A 26,881-nucleotide genomic window follows, 5' to 3' on the forward strand; every position below is an offset into this window, starting at 1 on the left:
ACGACAGTGTCATTATTTGCATATACATAGCTGTCGGCTATCTGCAAGGAACTGGAGATGATTTATAGTTAAATTTACACTTGAATGTTCCAGTGCTAAAAAGTGCTCCTCGTTTTTATTGTTGAGGTGAAGAACAATTCAATATAATTAATATTTAGACAATATAAATCTGGTTAAAAGAACTCCCATATTATTACTTTCAATTAAACATTTTACTTAGTTGGCTTTAAAACGAGCCTATAGAACAACCTAAGAGTGTGAAAAGGGAAATCATGTGACATGTAATCTCATGTGTAGAGCAACAGGTTGCATCTTATCCATTTATATTATCACTGATTATATATTCACTTCAGTCTCTATATATATTGATATATAAACATAAAGAAAGCCATGCATTAATGTATACTTATCAATGAATATGGATATTGATTGATCAATCAATTAAATATGGCAAGACAATAAGACAAGACCTTACTTTTGAACGCCATAAGTCAACAAAACAAAATGAAATGTAGGCCTAAGTTCACACATGACGACAATAAGCTAGAGTAGTTTTTGTTTCCTGGAAATCTATCAGCTATCTATTTCTCTTTCATTCCAAGGTATGCAGAATCACATGAATCACATGAACTGAAAGTGGAGGAGCTATTTCCTCTTTCTGAAATTGTGTAAGAAACGCAGTAATTTGAAACAGTCGCAATTTTCTGTATGACTATTATTCTTCATAACTTATGTTGCACTGCAACATAATGTTGTACATAGACTCAGGCCGTGACGTTCTCCACTCTGTCTTGTGTGCTATCCTGCCAGCTATTCTTCATCCAGATACATTCAAATGTTATTCAAATGTCCTCACCTAAAGCTCTACTGGTGGCAACCAGTAGCCTGTGGGCAGCATTCTTTATTCATCAAATCAAATTTTCTATATAGCCCAAGTGTCTGACCCGTTCTCTCATTGCCTCTCTCCCCCCCACACACACACACACACACACACACACACACACACACACACACACACACACACACACACCCCTCTGGTACTTCTCTACCTGTGGTCCACTGGATGGCCTTATATTCCCAGCTACTCTCTGCTCCATGCATGGGTGTTATAAATTCTAATATCCAATAATGATACGCACACTTTACACACAATACAGTTTTTTGCCAACCGTGACGTATTCCTCAGCTATCTGGCACTATTCAGGCACACCCAACCATGTGCCTGCCCAGCTACATACCCTGTGTTCCCCAGCCCAAATATGGGAGGACATCATGTAGCAATTTGTTAGAAGAGAAGAGAAGACACTCTCTCTTATTAGTACATACTATTCAGGGAATCCCTGAATGCTTACTGGTTTTTGCTTTCTCTCTTGCATTGGAATCGCCTGTGCTAGAAGGTTCCATGTGCCTGCTGTCATTTGCTGCTGCTTTTTTATCAACACCTAGAGAGCCACTAGAAGGCACTAGAAGTCAGATCCCACCATAGCACCATGTGCATGTGACAGCTCCCGACCGTATGGGCTAAGTTTCTGTGTGGCGTTGTAACTAAAGGCACAGAGAAACTGTTGACAAGCTGGAGGAGAATGGAGAAGGTTTTGCCTGTTGACCGACACATCCCCTACTGTGCCCTGGCACTGCATTCGTTCTCCCGGCTTTTGAGATTTGCCATGTTGTGTATTTTCTGGTGATTACAGAAAAGCCCTCAGTCACCTGCTCTGACCCTTTTGGATCATGTCGTCCCTGCCTTCTCCTTACTGTCTGAAGAGGCTGCATGGCTCTTCCACCAGAGCAGGATGGCTTTTGGATGCCCTGTAGCTATTTTGTGGAGGAACTTCAAATGTTCTTGTCATCACTTGTCCCTGATTTCTTCATCATTATAAACCCCCTCCAGATTCCGGTTTCGCTATGGCAGTATCTAGGTCAAGTACTTCTTCCAAATCTGTAGCGGGTTTTAGGTCTGTGCTGTGGCATGAAGCACTACAGGGAAGCATTATAGACTTTAACATTTTTTATACCGTGTCCATGAAAAAGTATTTTATTTGTATTTGACATATCAGGTAAAATAACAGATTACAGTTATACAATAAAGTGCTATGGTAAGCCATAAGGGTATTGCATATAAACATGGTCAAATAATCCGCTTCCTTGGAAACACAAAACACACTTGCCTTTGTAATTGTGCTATAGTTATATAATAATTAAACATGGACTTTTATTGACTGTTATAAATTAACCCATCGCTAGTGGACAGTGCTGTTATATGCGTCACACGGGAACGGCGAAACAACGCGATGTTTAAGAAGACTATCTCATCTTTTATAGTTTATATCTGCATTTTGTCCTCTAAATACTGTCCCAGTGCGTGACTGTCACTTCTCCTGGATACCTTGTGGTCGTTTGCGAAGGTTATCAAGTATAAACGTAGAGAATGTAAGTGTGGGGTTATACTTTTGTTGCCATCTATTAGAAGTTCTGCTACCGGTGGTGATCGGGTGGTCGCAGCGCATATGGACCCACCACTGAGCTAAGCTAGCTGCCTGCAACCTGAGCTGTCTAGAAATGCATGTAGCATGCACACAGCGCACCTACTGCCCGTGTTTCTTCAGTCAGTTGTCTCCATTGTGTGTTGAACCTGTGCAGCACAATACTTAAAAAGTACACGTTTGCACCATAATATGAAAAAAAAAAACTGACCTTTGTACAGGCCTTACGTTAGCTATTTTAAGCTAGATTACAGTAACATGAAAAGCGTTTAACATTAGTCATGCCAGGAAAGGATAGGAGTAGAACGGAATGGGAGATGGGACTGCGTATCGTTAACTGGAAAGTGGTGCAATGTGCAAAGCACACTTTGAAAATCAACCGGAGATGGGTTACTTTTAGATAAATGCGTTAACAGATGTTTGGTGCGTAGGCTAATCTAAACCGAAGCGATATCCTGTGCAAGTAGTATATTCTGACGCTACTCTGAGGTCGTAATTGTATGCTGCTTGTATGGATCAAAACTAACTCTTTAACTAGCGCATTCCTCCTTCGTATGCTCTATAGTTATTGTATCTAGAGACACTTGATCGTCTATGATTTTTGTTTTTCCTTGAGGTTAATCTACTTTCTCTTACCACCTTTAGGCAGCCTGCAACAGCTAAATGGTATGACAGACGGGACTCGGTGTTCATTGAGTTCTGTGTTGGGGACACTGAAGATCTCAAAGTTAGTTTTGAGCAGTCTAGCATTAACTTTAGGTAAGAGTTTGGAAACTAAAAGAATCTTTACATTTAATTATTATTATTAATAAAATAATATTTTTTATGTTATTGGTAAACATCCTAAGTATCCATTTGATTGTTTGATTGTTTTTATTTATAGTTGTAACGACATTTGTTACACTGTAATAAAATGTCACTTCAAAACATAATTCCCCAAATTAAACCAATATAAAAACGTAGATTGGGACGCACACGTCATCTCTTTACACAGTCTCTGGTATTGTAAAATAAAATAATTGTAAAATCATTAATTGTAAAATAATAACTATGAATAGCAGAGTACTAATCATGTGTGCCTTGCATCTTACAGTTGTCTCGGTGGACCGGAAAAAGTGAAACACCAAAATGTTTTGGATCTTTATGGGGACATTGATCACAAAGTAGGTTTGCAAGTTCTTTCTACAGTGTTTTGGATATGTACTGTTGTGACTATTGTGTTGTGTATCTTCCTCACCCTGTACTCACTCGATCGCAGGAATCCAAACACAGGCGAACAGACAGGTCCGTGTTGTGTTGTTTAAAGAAAGCAGTGGCAGGGAAGTCATGGCCACGGCTATCAAAAGATAAGGCGAAGGTAATCTTTTGTTTGTACCTTTTTTGTACCAAAAACCCTCTCCACATCTCAGGCTTTTCTCTATCTATAAACTCAGTAATTGTCGGCAAAACTTGTTTATTTAGGTCACCTGGCTCAGTGTTGACTTCAATAATTGGAAAGACTGGGACGAGGACTCAGATGAAGATTTGTCAAGTTTCGACAAATTCTCTGAGGTGAGGGCATTACAGTGGTCCAGTATCCGGCATTTAGGGTGTGAAGAGTCGGTTTCATCTTGACTCTATTCTGCAGATGATGAACACCATGGGAGGGGATGGTTTACCAGACCTGGACGGTGGAGATGAAGAGGTATGGCCCTTCATGAATAAGAGTTAATTATCTGTGACATTGCATTCAAAGTCGTTACTCACTTCTTCTTTTTTCATTTGTTCTACAGCATGGTGTTGCAGACAGCGGTGATGGAAGTAAGTTCAATAAAAACAGTATTCTCCTTTGTCAGACAATGATACTTTCCTGTTGAATATGTGCACTTCTTGGGATTTTCTTCCTGACTAAGTAATTCTGTTATTGCTACAGAAATGCCAGAATTACTTTCCTGTTGAATATGCACACTGCTTGGGATTTTCTTCCTGACTAAGTAATTCTGTTATTTCTACAGAAATGCCAGACCTTGAGTAGTCAACGGTAGGATGGCATCTTCTATAGAATTTAAAGCGTTCAAGGAAAATCCTGTCTCCAGTTTGATGTGAGTGACATGCGTATGCATATCTTGGATGCAGATTTGCACTGACATCCAGTGTTGCACGGACAAATTTGTTTAATTACACTGTTCATTTAATTACTAGCTATTTGAATGTCTTAGGTAATTTACCCCTTTCTATGGTTTTTCCTGGCAAAGACAGCAAGGTTACAGATCAAAAATGTCAAGGTTCCTTAACACAACAACTGGATTTGGAATCCTCAATTGAAATGCAAATTTGCATTTTTTGTAATCAAGGGTTCTCCATCTTTGTTTTATCTGACATGGTATTATTTTGTTCAATTAACAAGATTTTGTCTGAGTTTTTCAAATGTATGTAACTAAGTTATTTAAAACAGCATTCATTTATATTAAACATTTTAAAATTAAAAAAAAGTGAATACACCTTTTCATCTTACTGTGTGTTCAGTTTGTGGAACAGATAAGATACAGTTCAGGCAATATTTATGGAGTTGCCTTAATTTTCTGTCTATGCCAGAATATTAGGGCAATTAATTGACATAGCATATGCAAAAAAAGGAAAATACTTCCATAAACTTGAGAAAAGTAATATCCTAGCATAAATCCAACCAAATATTTTTTTGAGCAACACACAGCTATGTTTTGAAATCCGGGATAATGTGTTTAATATAAATATTGAGTTTGTTAAATAATGTGGACGTTTTTGACTACATATTTTTAATAAACTTGTTGGAAGAACATTGGAAAGTTTTTCTCTTTTCTTAAGCACCTTATTTAACACTGGTTCATTTTGACACAATAAACGTCCTTATTATGATAGTCTTCTAAACAAATGTAAGCATTGTTTGAAACGTTTAGGCTGTGACTGAGGAATTCCTCCACAACACAATGCTTCCTGTCATTTTACGAACATACGCAGTTCTCAAAGTGATTATTATTTGAGTAGTCCTATAGGAAGTCCTATATTATTAAACTGAACTGTAAAAAGCTTTGATATTGGCTGTATATCACTGTGTGTTTTTGCTTTGGCCAATATCAAAGTTGGATAATAATTATAGGTATAGGTATCTGTATTTCAATAGTAGTGATAGGTGTGTGTGAGTATATAGATTGTGCGTGGGTCAGCAGTCTGGCCCAAGGGAACAGGGAAATCCCAATGCAAGCATCTTTTAAAAACCCCTCCGGTTGAACAGGCTTACGCCCACAAAAGGTGGCTTACCGCTGATTGGAGCAGCGATTGGGGTGCCATCGCAATTATGACAATATACAGATACTCAAACTGACCAATTAAGTAGGCCTAAAGTCTATGAAGAGATGAATTACCTCACTTCTAATCAAGAAAAAACCTAGTCTATAAAACAACATCAGGGTTGTCTAAAATAGAGACTATTTATCTTTATTGTTCTATAAACTAAGTAAATACCCCTACATTTAAACAGCTTCAGTGACGGCTTTCCACCAGGAGCCTAGGCCCAGTAGGCAACAGACAGTGTCGCACGGTAGAGCTGTGAGCACTGTGGATCATTGGTAAGGGAACTCTTATATTCAACAGTAGCGGCAAGACAAACAGATCATAGAAAGCAGCAGAAATTGTGACCACCAGCGCTTTGTCTCGCTGCCTAAAAGCAGAAAAGCGTTGAGCACAGCATAATCCTTTCAACGGGCTGCGACCGCTAATGTGTGCTGCCCTGGTCAGCGCGATGCGCCAGTGCAGAAGCTCAATGCCAGGTCTGCTGCCCCACTCTTCCTCTCCAAGCATGGATTTTCCACCGCTTTATCTGCCCTGAGCCCATCCACAACACACAATGTAAATCTCTGCCTAATCAGTTCTGCTGCCACGAAACCACTTGTACCCCAATACAGAACATAAATCGAGAAATGGAGAAGTTCAATTGTGGTGATCAGTTTTATGTTGAATGTGATTTGTTTATTATGATAATCGGGTAAAATATACTGTGAAATAGTTGTTTGCGGGTGTTGCTGTGTCAATCGTGTTTGTTGTGTCAATTGTATGGCAATTTATAGAGGTTCTGTGCAAATCCACTAGTTCATAGTCAATAACATGCTCACTGCATATAACTTTCAAAACTTGAAGGAAGTTGTGATAAAGGGACCAGATCCATGTTTGTCTCAAGTTCACACATGTAGTCCCCGCTCACATCCCTCACCTCAAAGCACTGCAAATAATAATCACAACCTCATTGCACTGAGTATTAGCACTGTAATACCAACTTTAATAAAAAAAATACTTTTTAATTAAATCAACGTTTTTTCTTCAGGTCCAAGCGCCTCAGTCTGCCAAATTTCCTTTATTTTCTAATTCATATCCATGTATTAATTTAAGTTAGAGGTGGGGGGGCTTTCGAGATCATGAGCAGGGGGTTACCATGTGTCGATTCCTTTGTAGGGATGGGGGGCTAGTTCATGTTCAGGGTGATCTGTGGTGCGAGCGGAGAGAGAGAGAGGTCAGGCAGACAGACTAGAGGGGATTTTGTTTTGATTTGGAGCATTGTGCGGTGACCCCTCCCCTGGGCTCGGTGGAGTGGCCATGGCCCGAGACCGTTATAAAAAGCCCGGTCGGCTCCCCCTGCTCTGGCATAGAGGCTGAATGTCTGCAGGACATGCTTAACGTTTGTCTATCTATCCATGTTATTCTACTAATCACCAGCAGGGTTGGTATACATAGATGCACAGAGGCTGACCGCGCCGCACCGACCAGCAGCTCTCTATGAATGACAGACTGCATTAAAAAAGCATCACAGCCACATTACCTGACCAGTCTGTGGATCCCACGCGTAGAGAGAGTTGTATGTGGAGCAGTGTACGTGCTGTCCCACTCGGGTTTAGAGAGACAGTCTCTGTTGTAGGAACAGTTTGTCGTAGTTTGCGTGCTGTCTGTTTTCCAACGTTCTTCCATCCTCAGTGATCAAGAAGACCCACCAGAGGAGCTTATTCTAAAGGAGAACACTCATCTCCTTTCATCAGATTTTTCCTTCGGAAGAGTCTCTTGCAACCTTTCCATCCCTCCATTGTTTTTCTTTGGTTCATCATCATGTGGGAGTTCCGGTCCATGTCGTTCTGGCGCGCTGTGTTCGCCGAGTTCTATGGCACCATGTTCTTCGTGTTCTTCGGGTTGGGCGCAGCCTTGCGCTGGACCACCGGGCCGCACAACGTTCTCCACGTAGCCTTCTGCTTCGGGCTGGCCGCGGCCACACTCATCCAGTCCATCGGCCACATCAGCGGAGGACACATCAACCCGGCGGTCACCTTTGCCTACCTGATCGGCTCCCAGATGTCCCTGTTCCGTGCTTTCTTCTACATGGTGGCCCAGTGTCTGGGAGCCCTGGCCGGAGCCGCGGTGCTGTACGGCGTCACCCCTAACAACATGAGGGGCAACCTGGCACTCAACAAGGTAAGAGGGCCGTCTCCGTGGTCCCAGGGCTCGAGCGGTTGTCACGCCAACACTGTCGCTCTGAGGAAACGCACACGCTGTCAAGACACTTTTTCACTCGTTATTATTATTAAATGCCATAGATCAGATCAAATGTTCACATTCATGGCTTGTTACAAGAGTTTCAGAGGGGAAAATGACGCAATGCAATTTGACATTATTATTGTTATTAACTACTATAGTATTGTTATGGTCTACATATGAGGTCATCCAAATATGTGGCCTGTGTCACACATATACATCCAATATGATGACGGCATAGGCCCTACATCCAACCAGTCTGTGATCTCCTCCCTCATGTCCTCCTCTGCTCCTCTGTCCTCCTATAGCTGCAGCCAGGCATCAGCCTCGGCATGGGCACCACCATGGAGGTGTTCCTCACCATGCAGCTGGTGATCTGCATCTTCGCCGTGACCGACGAGAGGCGCAACGGCCGTCTAGGCTCTGCCGCACTGTCCATCGGCTTCTCTGTGCTCATGGGACATCTTCTTGGGGTAGGTTGGCGGCTGTATGAGGCCAGCGAAGCGTTTTTAGTCTTGTGATTGAAAACAAAGATCTTGTCGGCAGATAGAAGGTGTCGAGGAAGCACAGAATGCAGGAATTTGAATCGGAACCCCTTTGCTTTCACACGTCACTTGGTTCCCATTATTAACGTGATGTTGGTTGTGTTCCCGTCTCTTCAGATGTACTACACCGGAGCAGGAATGAACCCAGCCAGGTCCTTCGCCCCTGCCGTCTTGGTCAGGAATTTCGCCAACCACTGGGTAGGACATTCCTCGATTTAGCATCCACCCCCAAAAAAACATGTCCAATGTAGGTGAGGGGCAGACTGCAACCCAGTGACTTCACTAACTGTCTATCCCCGTCCTGTTTGTCTGTGCCTCTCCATAGGTGTACTGGGTGGGACCCATGATCGGTGGAGCCATGGGAGCTCTGGTGTACGACTTCATGCTGTTCCCCCGCATGCGCAACCTCTCCGAGAGGCTGGCCACGCTGAAGGGAACCCGGCCCCCAGAGGCTGAGGGCCAGCAGGACCCCAGGGGGGACCCCATCGAGCTCAAGACCCAGGCCCTATAAGCCCGGGAACACCGAGATATCCACTTTCTTACAACCCCCTCCCCCCCGACCTTCATCCATCTATCAACCCACACTCTAAAGCTCCTTGCCCCATCCATCCTCAAACGTCGTCCCACCCCTCCCCCCATGGCTCGACATAAAGACCTCCACCTCCCCCCTATGTCAGACCCACCAATGGCCATACCTAGACCCCTGGTGTCTTTTACAGAGTAGTCAAGCTATGCTGTTACCCCCCCCCCCCCCCCCCTCCCCCCCCAAAAAAAGAACATTTACATTGATCCGATGATTGATCCAATTTTCTCTCTCACCCCCTTCTCTGTCTTTCCCTTTCAACCTCTCTTTTATCTGCTAGGAGTGATGCTACATTAGGGCAGTTCTGCATGCGTTCTGCATGTGTTTTCCAGTTTTTATCCAGTTTTCGTTTTGTTCCAACATCTTTGGGTAAATTATCATGTTTTTTACTTTCCAGAAGTTTCCAGGTTTTTTTTGACTGCAAATATTTCATTTTTTTTACGTGTGTTGAGGGCGTGCGTGTGCGTGCATGCGTGTGTGTGTTTGTGTGTGTGCGTGTGTGGCTGTATGTGGTTGTCTCCAATCAACAGTTTTTATTTTGAGGCTATTGTGGCCAAAACATCATATTTGTTCGATGCTTTGTGTTTTAATTTAACGCGCAATTATTTGAGAGAATATGCAGCCTTGCCTCCCGCTAACTTATTAGTTTAACCAGCGCAACATCCAGTATTTAAGGATATAAGGATCTCTTCTTTAGATAGGATGATGTTAAGCCTTTTGATCCAATTCCCATAATTACATAAATAATGCAACTTCTGGGCACGCACACACATTTATATGAAAATAAACACACAAATCAGTCAACCATCTGGTCGTTTCTGAGCTTAATCTTTAATACCTTTTCAAATGTTTACACAATTACCGCAGAATTATTTGGCTACTTGACGTTTTTTTTATTATATGGATTTCAGTGATTTTGTTCCAAATCAGTATGATTTATGCAGCATTTGTGATAATGTCATTTTTTAGCGATTAGATCAGTGGTTATTATAGATCCATGTACAGGTGTGTGACAGTTGGTTTGCCTTTCCTTTTGCTTGTATGCCATGGAAGAAAACAAAGAAATTCAACACACTTTAATGTGGAATTAGCTTTACTACTGGATTGTGTTTCTTTTTGACAACATAAAGAGTTATTTTTAGTTATTTCAGTTCATGTGGTTAAAATAAGAGTGCGGTGAATTCTTCCAGTGGCTTCTATTGATTTACATTTTAAGAAGATTGAATGAACCCCTCTCTAATTGACAGGGGTCACCTTGAGATCAACAAACATCTTTGGATTCTACTGGAAATGCGTGCCTGTATTTTTAAAGACGAGAGTGAATGAAACTTGAAGGTGAAGCTTCACATTGGCTTTGCATCCCCTCCATATTTACCCTTGCTTCCTTTGTTTACATGATGGCCATTTTGTTCTGTTCTTTTGAAGGGACATATAATGCTGCTAGGAGTATCATTTTGGGAAAGAGGAAGGTGACACTGGGACAACAGTTGCCATTCAACAAAGCAATTACCAAACCAGACGTGTAAGCTTTTATCTCTTTCCGCTTTCTTTTCTTTAGCTTTTAGTTTGATTTTTCCAGCTTTAGTTTTAATTTTAGCGACTTTTGTTGACCTTCAAATTGTTTTTCTAATGGAAAGGCTTTGTGATGTACAGTGTAAAGTTTTCTTTTTTTTAAGATTTACCTTGATTATGAAACTGGATGGATCAAACATATAGTATTCAAGTTATACAGTGTCTCCTCTTTGGATGATGGATTATGGAAGATATGCCAATGTGATTCACTGATATGTGAAATACAATCTGCCTTGGTTCAATGGATAGTCTATTTGCTTTAAAGCACACCTTTCTAACCAGACTGCCATGGATTCATTATTCTTATGTAAAATATCCCAAATCTCTGGCTACATTATTTTCTTGTACTTTTTATACTTTAAATCATCAAGTTCTCACAGTTATGCTGGTAACCCTTTTAAAATAATGACCTTCTTAGAAATGGTTATCAGTTCTTAAGTATGTCTCCCTAAAAGTGTTGAATCAGTCCGCAATGGTTTTGATAGTTAAGAAAGTTTTATTTTTCAAATTTTATAAAATATTACTGAATAATTCAAACATAATTATACATCCCAACGCCAATCTACATATCATAAAAAAACACAAAAAAACGAATAATATATCAAAGGAAAGCATTGAGTAAGCATGCAAAGGGAATGTGTATGATTTAATTTGGTTAAGGAGTGAGGAGATTCTAACTCCTCAACTATGATTCATAGTTGAGAGACTCAACTATGAATATCATTATCTGAGCTTGACGAACAATAGTAATTCAACTTTACTATGTTCAAATTAAAGGTAACCAAGGCTAATAAGTCAAGAACAATGTACGGTTGTGATCAAGTGTGGAAAAGTTATCTTAGCTTATCTCTAAAATTGCAATACTTCTGCTGCTCTAAAAAGTAAAATGTCCTTTAGACATTTCAATTTGTATAATTTTACTGCTTAAGTTACAGTTAAAACCAAGTTTACTTCTGTGTAGCCACATAAGATATGTGAAGAAAAGCTTGCCTGAAGTGTAAATACACATTTTGAAAAAACTCTGTGGATAAAACATATTTACAACAATATTTTAAGTTAACTGTATGGACCCAAAACTAAACCTCTAAAATGGATACACAACATAATACAACAAATTGCAAAGAGTATTACAGGCTTTTCCCTCTCCTTTAGATGGAAATATTGCTACTTGAATCATTAAAAATGACCTCATGAAATGTAAAAATACAACATAAACCTGCAATGTTCATAAGATGAAGACGTCTTTACCAATCCAGAGAAAACATTTATTTTAATGTAATAATGTGTTCCAATAACAACTGTCAAATATGTGCGTAGTTTTAAAGCACAGCAATGTATACAGTAGTTTATACCTTATACCTTATTTATACAAAAGATGGACATATATGCCGTTTAAACATACAGGGTAATACCAATTTAACTCACTATCATATGACCTGGAAAGCAAAGTTCTGGATATGCAGTGATTTCATTTGCAGTATCATATTATCATATCCTCAACTACTACCTTATCCACAACCAGTTCCACACTGTGTGTAATTGTATACTCTTCAGTTATACCTGTTAGTAAGTGATGGCCAAAGCGGTGGAAGTACATCAGTATAAGACTATGGCATCCACACCGTCATACAGAGTGTTTCCATTGAAGACATATCTCCTACTTTCCTATTACTGTATGAAGTCCTCCAACAAATCATCCAAATCCACATCCATATTCGTAGGCTGAGCCCTGTAGGACACACACATACGCACACACATACAAGCGCGCACACACGCACACACACACACACACACACACATGTATGTCAAAACAAGCACTACATAGCATAGTACAATACACATATATTTTGAATATTTTTAGTATAATGTGTATTGCATATATTTAATATTTTGTGTCCAAATACATTTCTGGACTGAAGAGTCCATTGGGGTCAGAGAAGCCAAACGCTGATGCTCCGCCTGGAGTGTCCGCACTAAATGAAGACCCCTGGAATGGTTGTCTGCCGGAGAGAAATACAATCAAATAAAGGACAGCAATTCAGCAACCATGGCCTATACCTTACACTAGTCCCCCAAAGCATTTGCCAGCAGTTGAAATCCTGCTTATTATATTGTTTGGCGTTTCCGCTGAACAGTGCGTTCCTATACTGAAAATGCAGCATTCCATTCTGAACAGGCAGGCGGGAGGATAGCCAATACATGGAAGTTCAAACATACAATAAAGGGATACACCGAGATATCTATCAATTGGTGTTTGCCTTACTTATCCAGTTTCAGACGTTTTGAATTCAGAAGGGGAGTGTTTAGCTGGTTTAGCCGCATTGACTTGTAGAGGTACAGTAGTCCAAAAGGAGCTAGACTACTGTCACTCTGCGAGTCAATTGAAACAGCTAACGGAAAGCAAATGCTACCCCAGCAAACTCCCCTTCTGGACGCGCAGTGATGAGTATGGAATTAAACAACTGTCAATATCTGGGTAAGACAGGCAAAGTTGAATTGATAGATATGTTGGCGTATGAGCATGACAAAGCTATGCGGCAAACAAAGTCTTGCTGAACAGGATGACATAAGAGGAAGTGCAGTGGGTGTAAGGTGTAAAGCATGCCACACACCGTCGCCACACACAAGCGCAGCGGTGCGCAGAATGCCGCCCCTTGCACCAATATGAAGTGTTGCGCTGCAGCACCGTTGTGGTTATGTTTTGAAAGCAACAGATCAACAAACATAGTCGGTATAGGCTACCATTACGTTATAGGAGTTGTCTTATGACTACATATATGGCCCTCATGCCCATGATCCTCTGTTTGTGCTTACAATGATCAACACATTAATTCATAGTTACTTATGTCCTGTCGGGCACTTACGGTTTAGTCACTTTATTTACTGTCATTGCTCATTCATTCTGCATTGTGGAATTATTCAGCTACTGCATCAACAATCTCCATATGTACAGGACCTTGTATCAAGCCCGGGATGTAAAAAATAGCTTTAAAAGAGCGTTTTTTCACGCTCGGCGATGCTAGGGAATAGAACAGTGGCGTGAAGCTTAGCGGTGCATCAAGGGCTAGTACGTCAGAAATAATGGGGGCGTTCTTTTTGACGCTGCTCTGCTCTGCGTTTCGGTGGCGGTGTGAGTTGGGCTTAAGAATCTGGGGCACGTTTCAATGAGCAGGATAGAACTTGTTTAAGGGTAATTCTGATCATGTCACTGAATAAATCAAACACTTCTGTGTACTGTCAAGATTACCGGTTTCACATCAGCTTATTTTTAGCGTTCACGTTTATCTGAAGAGTGACTGAAGCCGACTGCGTTACTGCAATACTTTAAACATCACGCATCAATTGACATTACAAAACAATGTTAATTAGGTTTAAAGGTTTATATATCTCGGGTGGTTTTCTGTCTAATACTATAACCCCCAGGCTGACGCATGGTTGGATCATTAGACTTTTAGGCTGGGTGAGGCTTCACATCTGTTGCACATTGAGTAATCAGTGTGCAACCAGCAATCTCCAACAACTCCAATGGGAAAACCTGTTCTGTCGTAATAATACGATATGCCTTGGAATAGCCTACAATAGTTTTGGATATAACCATATAATGTAAAATATAACTTAACCAATGAGGCATTACAAAGAAGTCTCAAATGCATCGTTGGCAGGGTAATCTCGTAGCTAACCTGCTATGTACCAGAGTGGCTCCAGGTGAGGCTCGATCAATCAAATTGTTTAATAAAAAATAAAATAATAAAAACTATTGTACCGAAAAACATACCGAACCGTGACTTAAAAACCGAGGTACGTACCGAATCTTGACTTTTGTGTATCGTTACACCCCTAGTAGGAAGGTATCTAAACCGAAAATACTGCCCCGTAATTAACATATTAACATATCTGGATACCCTGGAAATCCAGCCTGTGGAATTGTCCCTACATGCAGAGTTGTCTCCCACCCACCTGCACAGAGGTATGAGGTGAGACAGTAGCTGTGTTCGAAATCGTTCCCTATTCCCTCACTCACTATTCCCTATATAGTGTTTATGATATAGTGAACTATATAGGGAATGAACAAACGAGAATTCGGACACTACACTGGGCATTTCTGAATGTCATTTGCGTCAGTAAATGCGCCTGCATTGCATTGTGGTATACGGGAGTAACATTTAGGAAACATTGTATGTTCACTCAAATTTTGGGTATTTTATAGTGCACTATATAGTGAACGAAATTAACTGCTGAGAATTCGAACAGCACTACAAAATGGCGAGCACCCTATATAGTGCACTATATCCGTGATAGGGAACGATTTCGAACACAGCTACTGTTTCTGACTCACAAGGGGGAGACGATCTGAGGACTCATCTCCTGCCTCTCGCTGCGGGGAGTCATGCTGCAAAGATTAGAGGAGGCCGGTGCAACTTCCCTGTGTACAACAACAACAACAACAACAAACAAAAGACACATAAAAAAACATGCAGTCTGATTGGCGGACACTTGATGTCGGCATAGACCGCTGGCTGGCTTACGCGTCCACTTTGGTCTGGAGCCTCACGCCGATGTAGCCTCCCTCTAGAGACGGCAACGGGTCGTCTGTCAACAACAGAGCCCACCGTCAGGACATTCACATTGGAGGGCATTTAGCAGACACTTTTATCCAAAGAGACTGGCAGTAAGTACATCGAAAGAGAAAAGAGAAAAGAAAGAGAAACATCAATATATGTCGCTGTCAGTACAGTAAAGATGTTCATAGAAACGAGAAGCACTCACAATCGCTAGGTTAACCCATTCCCCCATACAACAAAGATAGCTAGGTGTAGCTAAGACGCTACACAATGCCAAGTACTATTTTCAGGACGTACAACATACAATAAGTGCGCACAGGAGTCATATGATGTACATTAAAATGGATGAGGGAGCAAAGAGGTGGTAGGGACGGGACGGGACGGGGTTTACCTGTGTAGTACTTTTCGAATATCCTGTGTTTTGGAGCCTCGGGGTACAGAAACGCCAGGTTTTCGATGTCACCGATGCGGTTGCCGAGGCAACGGATCTCCAGGTCTCTCTTGGAGAAGGGCTGAATGTTCTGGATCTTCTGTCCCCCGTCTGTGTGGTTGTGTGTGTGTGTGTTCATAAATCGGATTAGTATATCAAAGTTGATGAATAGATAAAAGGGTTTGACCGCCGACTCCAAAACACTCACTCTCACTGGCCGCCACGTAGGCGATGGTGATACCGCCGATCTCCGAGTCGCTGAAGCGGAGCAGGAACGTCCCGTTGGGCCTGTCCTTCAGGATCAAGTGGAGATGCTGCTTGCCGATGAAGCCAAAGATCACCCTGGTGGAGTTGTAGCAGCAGACTTGAGATTGTATATAATAAACAGTATGTATCGTATAAGATCTCCACTGTATTGTATCGTCCGTATTGTATCCATTGTATTGTATCCACCCACCCTTCGCTCCAGTAGGCCTTGAGGTGCCTTTTGGTCAGTTCCATGGCTCCCTCGAACCACTGCCAGAAGGTGAACTGTCGCCCTGGGAGCATCTCCTGCAATATGAAGACACATGCTTATGAATGGGGAACCAGGGGGAGTTATACATATGTGTGTGTGTGTGTGTGTGTGTGTGTGTGTGTGTGTGTGTGTGTGTGTGTGTGTGTCAGTGTATGTGTGTCTGCTTGTCTGTGTTTGGGTGTGTATATATACAGTATATATGTGTGTTAGTGTGTGTGTGTGTGTGTGTGTGTGTATATATATGTATATATGTATGTATGTGTTTATGAGTTTAAAGTCTGTCTCTGTTGGTGTGGCCGATTCCAATTCGTCCAAAGTTCTACCGAAGTATTCCAGTCTCGCGCCCTTAAACATATTTTGTGTGTGCGCCTGTGTGTGAGTAGAAGAGGGAGTAGGCACATGATGTTCTACATGTCAGCACCTGTCTGAAATTCTGTGGCTTTGAACGTGTGCATTTGTGTGTGTGTGTGTGTGTGTGTGTGTGTGTGTGCGCGTGTGTGTGTGTGTGCATGCGTGCGTGCGTGCGTGCATGCGTGCGTGCGTGCGTGCATGTGTGCATGCGCACACGCATGTGTAGGGGGAAAAGGGCCGTTTACCTTATTAAACTGAGCCCAGGACACCATCATTTTACTGAAGTCTCCAGAGATGTCTGGCTGATCAAATATCTTCTGGGCCAGGAAGTGCAGATTGTACTGGTTGAGGCAGTGCTGCGTCTGCACCTCAGACATGAATTTACTGTTGAGGGTCATACACATTAGCTTCCAGGGCACGCCGTCCGGCACCACAAACGGTATCCTGTCCTGATGACATCATCAAACAGGTGAGGCTGACATGGCTTACAAGCATTGCAAACACCCCCCCGGCACTTATTTGCATCCAATTCCCATGACATGAAACATGATGTGTATATTTGTAACATATTAACAGTTATTTCCATGCTTATGTTATTATGTGCTTATGATATATGTTCACATGCCACTCACTGGTTCGGAAAAGGCACAGTCCCAGATTACGGTGGCCATGGCGTTGATTTCTTGACTGCCATGAACAATGACAACCACCGGCACCGAGATTATCTACAGACACAAGTTTGGTATTTAGAAATGGTTTCCTCTGCTACAAAAGAGACTTATTTATCAAGCCCCTTAAACTACCTTGACTTAGCCAACCCTCCATATTCCCCTTTGCTTGTGGTTGGTTTAAACACACCAGGGGAACAGTGAGGGCTATGATGCAAAGTGCTACCTGTATCCTAAAGGGAGCATCACAACCAGTAATGTTGATCTCTGTGGAGAAGAGTAGGGCAAATTTCTCCTCAGTCACAGACTCTGTTCCCTTCCGGTCTGCCCTCTTGATCTTCTTAACAGACTATTGCAACAACAAAAAACAACATTAACGTTTGAACATGTTATATTCTTCAAAAATGTGCTGTTCTCAGGGACTTGCATGCAATACCCACCATGTTCCTGAAGGTGGCGCATGTGCTCTTGTTAGTGGGGTGGTGCTCCAAAATGGCCGTATTGTTGATCAGCTCCCCAACGTTGTCACTGTAAGAGATTACAGAAGAGGAGCCCCAGGATAAATATTATTTGAAGAGTAAACGGACAAATTCTCACAAAAACAAACTCAAACTAACTCTGGGGTCATGTATTAACATTGTAACACGTAACATTGTTACGTATAATTGCTTTTGTGATAGTTTTCTTTATTGTTGATTATTTTAAATAAGTGATGCAATTTCCTTGTGAAATTGCATCACTTATTTAAAATATTTTATATATATATATAAATATTTTTTAATATATTTAAAACTTATTTAAAAATGTTATTCAACTTTTGGACCTCAAGCCTTTCACAATAACACTTGTAGATTGCACGTTGCATATAACGTTTAAGATATTGCATAACATTTCATAACTTCATCAGGTTTCATGGCACAGGAGGGAACCTGCTCTCTTAAAGCTATAATCCCAAAACCTTAGCTCAATATGATCTATGATTGCCACTTCCTCCTTCTTTGTGTGGCCAATGATACAAATACTTCAGATGGCTCACAGCTGGGCACGGTTCCCAGATTAGGTAGCTCTCCACTGGGCACGGTTACCAGGTTAGGGGACTCACACCCAGGCTCATACCAAGGTTAGGTAGCTCTCACTTGGACAGAGTAACCAGGTTAGGGGACTATCAGCTGGGTAAGGTACTCAAGTATCGCGCATTTCCCCCGCAGGGTACGCTTCGGACCCAGCACGCCTCAGCTCAGTAGTGAGGGTGCGTTATAGCCCAGCTCGTTACGTGTCACGTTTCCACCGCCACCAGTACCCTTATGGTAGGGTGGGGTTTAAGCCGGACGGCGATAGCCACGGCAGCTACGTAAGCATTGTGATCTCATAGCAGCCCGACACAGTGTAGCCTGCTAATAAATCCAAGGAAAAAGAAGAATGCGCACAGTGATCAAAGAGCAACAATGTAGGACGTCCAAGGAAGGCAACATTTTCCTCCATAAACAAAGCTTTCGCCGTTGTCCAGAAATACCTCGTGGATACTGTGTTTGTTTGTTATTATCCCCCTGTCGCATGGAAGGGACAATTCTGTCGACCAATCAACGGACGGCGCATGTAGTTCAAACTTGCCGGGACCCTTTCAGGCATCTCAGTACCCCAACAGAGTAGTACTGCGAGACGAGAGCGGCTCAATACGGCTCAGTCCAGGTCACGCCCACTTTTGGCGGTGGAACCGACCTGCACCCTGCGGTGGAAATGCGCCAATAGAGAACTCTCCCCTGGGCGCGGTACAAAGTTTCGATAGCTCACACTTGGGCACGTTACCCTGGTTAGAGGACTCTCAGCTGGGCACGACACCTAGGTAGGGGACTCTCATCTGGGCACAGTACCCAGGTTAGATAGCTCTCACCTGGGCACGGTGGTAAGTACCCAGATTAGGTGGCTTTCACCTCTGCACACGACCCAGGTTAGGTGACTCTCACCTCGGGAGGGTGCCGAGTTGCTTCAGGCTCCTGGCCTGGGCCTCGGTGATGATCTGGGCCTTTAGCACCACCGGCTTCCCTGGAGCCACCTTTTCCCCCAGCAGATAGCGCACAACGGTGGAGAACTTGGACTGTGTCTTGATGACCTGGGGAGGCTGCTTGTCCACCAGCAGAACGCTGGAACATGACACAAATCAGCAATTTAATTTGCTTACTGTAAAAACACATATACTTGTTGATAACTCTGCATATTTATTATGAAAACACTTGCGAATCAAGTAGCACTACATTCATGTGTTAATTTTTGATGTTTTTTTGTGTTAATATATTCAATGTAGATGGTGTTAAATGTAAATGCATGTAAAAGTAGTACATGTGAATTGATCAAATGTTCAGGAATTCAATGTAGATTGATTAAATGTAAATAGATGAAATGTAAATGGGGTAAATGTAAACCTTTTAATGAGAGCCTGTTGAAGCGTGGCCAGCTTCTCCTGCAGCTCTGGGATTGGATTCCCTGCCAGCATCCATTCTTGCCTCAGCTTCCCATTCAAACCAAGCAGTTGCTCACACCTGAAAGAGGGAGAGAGAGAGAGAGAGAGAACAAAATATGAACTCAATAACCATACAACAATAACACAATTACAATACAGCCAAGAATATTAGTAGTCAGTAATTAATCAGTGATCAGTGATGATCACGTGTTGGCATTGATGTAACAGTTAATTAAAGTGACAGTCTTTACAAAGAGCTGCCCGGCCCTTGGTAAGAACAACCTAATCAACTGGCCCTGAGGAAATAGATTGTTGCTATTCTAATAAAACTTAACATAGCAACCATCAAGAACATGATTTGTGGAGGTTTTGTGGCTTCACCAGGTCTGTATTGGGCCCAGGTTGTCGTCAAACGGGTGCCCTATGGAGGCCTGGTGCTGCTCCCAACTCCAGGCTTTCAGCTGGCTGATGAGGCGGGCCTGGCAGTGCCCCAGGGAGTCCACTGCATTCTTCAGGTGCTCCAACCGGTTCTACCATACAGCACACACAGACATAGAAACACACAAACACACAAGCATATTAAATATTAAATTCACAGTCATTCTTGCATTGGTCTATTTACAGTTTCACACTATCATAAACAACTTGACCATTAGGAAACGCTATATCTTCACTAAATGGATGTACAGTTGCCAACGAAAAGTGCACATTGACAACAGACTTTATGCTGCCTCGTCATTGGAACTACCTAGTGTTACTGCAGTCAGTATATAGTGTTACGCTATCTGGCAATGGGTGCCTCGCTATGCACTCAGGTGCCGGAATACTATGATATAATCAGCTAGAATCAGTACAGAGAAATTTGGAGATTTGAGCTGTTTCATTTACGTTGGTAAACTTAACTTCTGTAACATGCTTTATTCTACACTTCTACTTAACTCAACATTTATGCAATTTATGGCAAATAATCACAAATATACAACATAAAAACCCCATTCAACTAAGAAATAACCTTCTGAATCCCCTCTGTTGTGCATAATGTCTTAGTATGCCATATTTCGTTGCTTACTTTTGCCAAGATTTTTAAGTTATGCTCCTGCTCTTGAATCTTGTTTTGGAGTATTTGGAGTTCTGTGTTTTGTGGATCCATTCCATTCTGTGTGGAAGGGCCTGAAAACAAAGTGGGGGGAATTCACACACAAGCAATATGACAGAAATGTAAAACATTACAGGACATAAACAAAGAAACATATATTACAATATTGGTGAGAATGTGTTTATAGCAAGAAAATGGCTAATATTAACCTGCTCAAATAGATTAGTGCTACGATTATGTAGTAAAAAACATGTGAAAACAAGTTGTTTGTGTGTGTGTGTGTGTGAGTGTGATTGTTTAAGGGGTTGAGGAAAATAATCGACTGAGGTAGGAATCGAGATCCTTATCTTCTATGATTCCTAAACGTTTCAAAACCTCCAAAAATCAGCATGATCTTACACACAATTAACTCATCCCATCATTTGCCACACCTCTTTTCTTGGCACACAGCAGAATGGAGTCCATCTTGAAATTAGCCCCCTTTGTACTGACTTGAGAATTGATTTTGAACTCTGGAATTGTTTTGGATCGACAATCAATTTCCAATCTAATCGTGACCCTAAGAATCAAAATCCAATCTTCAGGTACTGCAGGTAGATTCAAAGGGTACACTCACCTTTGGACTCAAAGTTCTGTCTGTCCCAGTTCAGGTCCTCCTGCTGCTGGTGGATCATCTGTCTGCAGTCTTGGACAAACAGAACTTGGTACACCAGTCTGTCCACATCGCTCGTGTTGGGGGCCGGCTTTCGGCTTGGAGACTGCGCCACAATCGAAAGATTTTCTACCTGCGGGGGCTGCAGAATTGAGTGGAATTGAGTGTGTTTCTTGGTTCACCTTCAAAAACATATTATTATCAATATTATTATTACTATTATCCCCAAATTAATCGTTATACTTTGTAACCATATTTTTTTTAAATTGCAATTGAAGTTGCATCTAGAAAGCTGTAGGGTCTGGCAACAAGTAATGAAAATGGCCCAACTTGAGGGGCGGCCCCAAGCATGCATTTGAAAATATGAACACTACGACCAATCAGAAGAATACAAGGGGTGACGTATCCAGACCAGCAGAGCTAACCAATAGATAAGACTTGCCGTATCCGATCGGTAAAACAGCAACACTTTTGGCCCACCGATATCAGATACACCGATGTGATTGGTTAATGTGCTGGGAGAGGGGCATCGGGGAGGGATTATATTGCTCGTTCCCAGAGTGACTTGCTGAGCAAATTCAAATTGTAAATTTAAGTGGCAATCTTGAAGATTTTAATGTATAGTATTTTTTCGAGAAAATAAAGTTGCATTGTGCATAAGCCGCAGGAGCGGTTAAAGGGGTTATATGTTTCAAAAGACCACAGATAAGGCCCTTGGTAGTATAAGCCACATCTTATCGTGCATCTTTGCCCACAACCCAAATATTTGCATAGTAGTGCCCAATGCTGGCATAAAGGTCATAACAAAATAGTTTAAATAGTACAATGTTCCTTGGGGCTACGTTGGCAGTAAACTGATGGTTGAGTTGAAGCGCACGTGAGTAATTAGAGATAATGCAGATTCAAGCTTCAAAAAATGATCAGACAAGACAAATGTCCACAAAATTATACTAATTTTGGTTCCCTTCCCCTTTAAAGGATGTGTCTGGTTTGCCCAGTACCCGGTACCCGGTAAACTGTAGACATTGTCAATATCTAGATGTAAATCAGCCTTGATATGTTTCACTCCCTCTTGCGGTAAAGCATGTTCCGAAATTGGGCATTAGGTGATAATTTGATATTGCAAATTATATGAAATGTTTGGCATTCCAGTTTATGTTTGGCTCCAAGTCTGTGAGCATGAGCATGACAGAATGCTTAGGCTCAGTTAATAAAAATCCCCCTCCTACACTTACCCTTGCAACTTATTGGAACGGTGCTCTGAATTCAATTAAAAATCATCACACTGCCTTAAACGCAGCAACTACTAAGGTCATATACACATGTCATCTCATATACTTGGGATGGACAAAACAAAGATACAGCAGCTAAACACTCGCTTGGAATATAATGGATGTCAATGGCTCGCCAACTGACAAATTTCCGATTTTTCAGTTTGTGGAACAATGCATCTTACAGGGTTGTTGATGAGGTGCCTTTCCTTCCTGAGCATGTCTCGGACCATTACTCCGAAGTTCAGGGACTGTTGTCGAAACATTTCCTGAAAAGCAGGTGGAGTGCAATAAGGTCAAACACATGCTCTGGAAAACATTACAAATGTACGGTTTTTGATGCGACTAGTCCCACATGTAGGGACTAGTTATGGGGTTAGTAGGTCATAGATAAAATGGTTTTATTACACTATTTATTTTTATTTTAATGTCATATTTATTTTAGTTTTGAATTGACATGTATATCAATTGAGTGGATGTGTGTGTGTGTGTGTGTGTGTGTGTGTGTGTATATAGGCATCTTCTAACCATACAACTGGGCCTCCCAGATCAAATCTAAAGTCCTCACAGACCATGTACACCTATGGCGTAGCAAAACTTTGACTAAGAACTATGAAGTGCTCGTTGGCCAAAAGCCACCAATAAGTTCTGCAGCCAATCGGAACTCATCAGACATCATGTTTAACCCAATACCTCTGGGGAGTGAACAAACAAACCAATGTTTTCATTGCTGCTGTCATGCCAACAGATTTGTGTGGTATTTTCAAGGTTTCTTGCACTAGGGCAACAGACATCTATAAACACTAGATACTGTTTCATTTTGATACTATTTTTCTCTTTCAGTTCAGTCATCATTTTGAGGTTGGGATCAGATTGTCCCGAAATATTAAATATTAAAAGTAAATATGAACAGAATAGATAGGCAACACATAATTTTATTCAATGGTACTGACTAGTGATAAATGATACTTTGTATGATATACAACAATACAGCAATTTCTTGTATTTTTGAATTACTGTTTCACTGCTTGTTAACCATATCTCTGGGAGGGAGTGGTGCTGTGTATGGGGAGGGACACATTGGCGAAATTTTTATTTGTGTTGCCTAACCATAAAATATTTCAAGAGAAGCAACAGCAGAGATAAAATCCATGTGCGTGTTTACCTTGACCCAATGTATGACCCTGAAACCAAACAAAGATGGCTGTAAGACAGGCTTGAACCCGCTCAGAGAGGAAGGGGGAGGCTGTAGATCTTACCATGTTGCTGCTTGTGTGCATCAGCCTGATCTTCTCCACCACGTTGGTCTCCTGCTCCGCCTTGGATCTCAGGTAATTGATGATCTGGTTCAACAGGGTCTGCGCCTGCAATTGCTGGTCCACTTTTTCCAGCTCAAAATCCTCCCTGGGAACACACACACAAACCAACACACACTTAGATGATGGTGTGTGAGAGTGTGTGTATGAGAGTGTATGTGTATGTTTGTTTGAGAGTGTGTCTTAATGTTTGTATGTGCATGTTTGTGTGCATGTGTGCGCCTGTATGTGTGTATGTAGACAATCTCCAAATTTTCATGAATCCTCACCTTTCTTGAAAGCACCTTTACATGCTGAGATTACAGTGGGTGTTCCTGTTTTGGGTGTGCGTGCATGCGTAACTGTGTGTGTGACTGTGCATACGTGACGTGTGTTGTTTGTGTGTTTGCTGTCAATACCATGGTTGCGTCTCAATCCAATCAGCCAACAGACATCGGACGTAGATGGGGAAGGTCGTCGGAGGGTAAAGGTCATCGATGTTCTCGGTGGGTATGGATCGTAACAGCTTGCTCATCAGGCCCCACTGCGCCATGGTTACGGTAGGAACTCTGGGACACACGGAACAAAACCATCATCTACTTAGCATAGCAAAATCAAACCAAACAGGAAACAGGGATGTTATTTTAAGATGGGAACGCAACAACCTCAGAGCTAAACTTAAGAGGAGGACCGAGGTATGAGTGATGGAGGGGGTGGAGGGGGAAGGAGACATGCTACTGCACAATAACTGATACTAATGGGTTTCCCATGTCCCATGGAAAATTTTGGAGAGAGAGAGTTTTCTTTAATAAGCCCAGCTTTCCTGTTTTTGAAAACCACAGAACCCTAAAGCCAAAACACACATAATTCTCACCAACATACCAACATAATATCTACATCCTATTACGTGATGCCATTTCTCCTTCCAGGTTGCCTATAACGCCCCCCTGCCTGCATTTCTAAGGCACTCATCCCGCCCCGCCCCCCCCCCCCCCCCCCAACAGAGACTGTCCAGACAGGCCGTCTGCATACTTGGATATCTGTGTTTATGAGTTTAAACACAGATAGTTTATGAAGAGATGAACTAAGGATCTTGCATCATAGATGGCTTTATAGACTAGAATCGATCCTTCAGGATTTGATAGCAAGAACATACCCCGAGCCTCAATGATTATCAATGATGTGTGCTGAGATGTACATCTGCACGGTCCCTGATGAGAGCTCTAGTGTCTTGCCAGCACAGAAAACCTTGACATGATAATAATAATAATAATAATAATAATAATAATAATAATAATAATGACGTAATTACATTTGAATCCAACTTTCAGCAGGTTGAACTACATGGAACATATTAGCATAACGTGTTATTATAATCACAATATGTTTGACATAACAATAACCACAAATCCTAATAAATCATCTAAATGCATAATATCAGATACGACAAATGTATTATTCCTATTATTCGAATAACCATAGGATTGCATAGCTGACTTACGGTACATGTTTCACATGATAGTTCATGTTTTTCAGATCTGATGTGAATGCAACAACAAGGAAATGTAAACATGCAGGACGTTTAGCTTTCCTATTCCGAAATAACAGTAGGCCTACCTCAAATATATTTTAACCTGGTTTTCCTTCTTCTTCTTTTTTACCAAGTACATGACGATGATAATAAAGCTATGTCTAACTCTGATGCGGTGTATATACATTTTTTATATATAAATATACACTATATGTTTTGGCTCCTTTTTGATGTTATCTTCCATTGAAGTAACTGTTAGGGCCTAGTTGAACGTGCAGTACAACTTATAGGAGAACCAGCCTTTTCATTGCACGAGTTCACAGTTGGAAAAACAAAAGGTGATAATGAAAACAGACGATATAATGAAACATTAAACACAAGTCTTAGTTTTAACGAGCTGGCAACGAACGTCACATCAACGAAATATAGTAGCGAACGGAGTTACAGAGACGTAATGGAATTCCAACTACGCATCTGTACGAAATATTATTCAGGCTATAAGCTGTAATAACCTCTATATGTTCCGTCATTATATACAATAACAGGCTCTTGTTAACAATCATCCCTTACCTTCAACAGAAAGTTGAATCAGCTTTCCTCAAAACGTTTCCAGAAATAGGGTATAGTCTGTCGAATTGTAAGTTAATTAATACATCAGTATGGGCCACTAGTTACCCATAGTGTCCAACCTGTAATGTAAGATGCTGTTGGGTCGATCCCCTGCTATTTCACAGACCTTTTCGAAGCAATGCGAACCGAGCTCCGACTGTGAAATATGGTGCAACTTCCACGGTAAAAAAAAAAAAAATCGTAGGGTAGCCTACTTCCCTATTACGAGCAATATGACAACTCAGTGAGTGAGAAGAGCGCAACTATTTCCTGTGGCTGTTTCTAGGCTCGCTATACAGCTTCCAACAAAATACTTTTGAAAATATATATAGGCTATATATTACATGTTCAAGCTAAAATTACAACATCCAGAGGCATACCCAATCATTAGGTTATCCTTAGTGTAAAAAAGTAAAACATTAACCATGACGTTAATCATTATTTATAACAGTCAATTCATGTTAGGTGATATTTCTAACAATAATTAATATGCCATGTGGATATCTGCCGAATATGATTGTCGCCTGTGTTCAATATAGCATTATTTAAATATAATAAACTACACGGATATGGTGAACACGCAGTTGCGCTACAATCGACAGTTGTCAATGTCAACCAAATTGAAAGTAGCCTACACCAGATGGGCGTGGTCAGCGTCATCTGAACGTCTACACAACATGGGCGTGGTCAGCGTCATGTGAACGTCTACACAACATGAGCGTGGCATCA

The 26,881-nt window shown here is 41.5% G+C and overlaps 3 protein-coding genes across 7 annotated transcripts; 2 read left to right on the top strand and 1 right to left on the bottom strand.

Moving 5' to 3' along the window:
- Positions 1–2,282: 2,282 nt before the first annotated feature.
- Positions 2,283–5,280, top strand: LOC311359151 (prostaglandin E synthase 3-like). 3 transcript variants are annotated; one of them, XR_014638169.1, is made up of 9 exons: positions 2,283–2,430; positions 3,129–3,242; positions 3,577–3,646; positions 3,742–3,840; positions 3,945–4,034; positions 4,111–4,167; positions 4,256–4,283; positions 4,478–4,564; positions 4,718–5,280. XR_014638169.1 is itself a non-coding variant. In XM_084479121.1 (8 exons), coding segments are annotated over exons 1-8 (480 nt in total). In that variant the 5' UTR covers positions 2,283–2,428; the 3' UTR covers positions 4,498–5,280. The 3 variants fall into 3 exon arrangements, 1 of the variants encoding a protein (XP_084335247.1); XR_014638170.1 differs by having other exon boundaries at positions 4,722–5,280; XM_084479121.1 differs by having other exon boundaries at positions 4,478–5,280.
- Positions 5,281–7,592: 2,312 nt separating this feature from the next.
- LOC311359147 (lens fiber major intrinsic protein-like) lies at positions 7,593–9,112 on the top strand (the record flags this gene model as incomplete). Its single annotated transcript, XM_084479118.1, has 4 exons — positions 7,593–7,952; positions 8,321–8,485; positions 8,675–8,755; positions 8,883–9,112. The coding sequence occupies 4 exons, from the start codon at positions 7,593–7,595 to the stop codon at positions 9,066–9,068; spliced, it is 792 nt and encodes a 263-aa protein (XP_084335244.1). The 3' UTR covers positions 9,069–9,112.
- A 2,082-nt stretch (positions 9,113–11,194) lies between these two features.
- Positions 11,195–26,735, bottom strand: stat6 (signal transducer and activator of transcription 6, interleukin-4 induced). 3 transcript variants are annotated; one of them, XM_084479109.1, is made up of 21 exons: positions 26,280–26,735; positions 26,114–26,170; positions 24,432–24,581; positions 23,977–24,121; positions 22,903–22,986; positions 21,411–21,588; positions 20,768–20,868; positions 20,080–20,228; positions 19,661–19,777; positions 19,205–19,381; positions 17,681–17,768; positions 17,467–17,589; positions 17,205–17,297; positions 16,818–17,021; positions 16,162–16,256; positions 15,913–16,046; positions 15,666–15,815; positions 15,239–15,302; positions 15,049–15,135; positions 12,617–12,712; positions 11,195–12,441 (listed from the first exon to the last, which is right to left on the bottom strand). In XM_084479109.1, the coding sequence occupies exons 3-21, from the start codon at positions 24,563–24,565 to the stop codon at positions 12,381–12,383; spliced, it is 2,280 nt and encodes a 759-aa protein (XP_084335235.1). In that variant the 5' UTR covers positions 24,566–24,581; positions 26,114–26,170; positions 26,280–26,735; the 3' UTR covers positions 11,195–12,380. The 3 variants fall into 3 exon arrangements, with proteins under 3 accessions (XP_084335235.1, XP_084335236.1, XP_084335237.1); XM_084479110.1 differs by lacking the exon at positions 15,049–15,135 and having other exon boundaries at positions 26,114–26,735; XM_084479111.1 differs by lacking the exons at positions 11,195–12,441; positions 12,617–12,712; positions 15,049–15,135 and having other exon boundaries at positions 15,241–15,375; positions 26,114–26,735.
- Positions 26,736–26,881: the final 146 nt, after the last annotated feature.

This window comes from Micromesistius poutassou (assembly GCF_964030765.1).
Source record: "Micromesistius poutassou genome assembly, chromosome: 15".
In the NCBI taxonomy this organism is placed as follows: Eukaryota; Metazoa; Chordata; class Actinopteri; order Gadiformes; family Gadidae; genus Micromesistius; species Micromesistius poutassou.

Excerpts from the sequence above, each read along its gene's own strand:
- stat6 (XM_084479109.1), bottom strand. The coding sequence starts at position 24,565 with ATGGCGCAGTGGGGCCTGATGAGCAAGCTGTTACGATCCATACCCACC. Across the intron at positions 19,778-20,079 it reads CTGGGCCCAATACAGACCTG|GTGTGAGCAACTGCTTGGTT; the intron begins GTGAAGCCACAA and ends TCCCTCTTTCAG. Across the intron at positions 16,047-16,161 it reads AAGGCCTACTGGAGCGAAGG|GGTGATCTTTGGCTTCATCG; the intron begins GTGGGTGGATAC and ends CAACTCCACCAG.
- LOC311359151 (XM_084479121.1), top strand. Across the intron at positions 3,647-3,741 it reads ATGGGGACATTGATCACAAA|GAATCCAAACACAGGCGAAC; the intron begins GTAGGTTTGCAA and ends ACTCGATCGCAG. Across the intron at positions 4,035-4,110 it reads GTTTCGACAAATTCTCTGAG|ATGATGAACACCATGGGAGG; the intron begins GTGAGGGCATTA and ends TCTATTCTGCAG.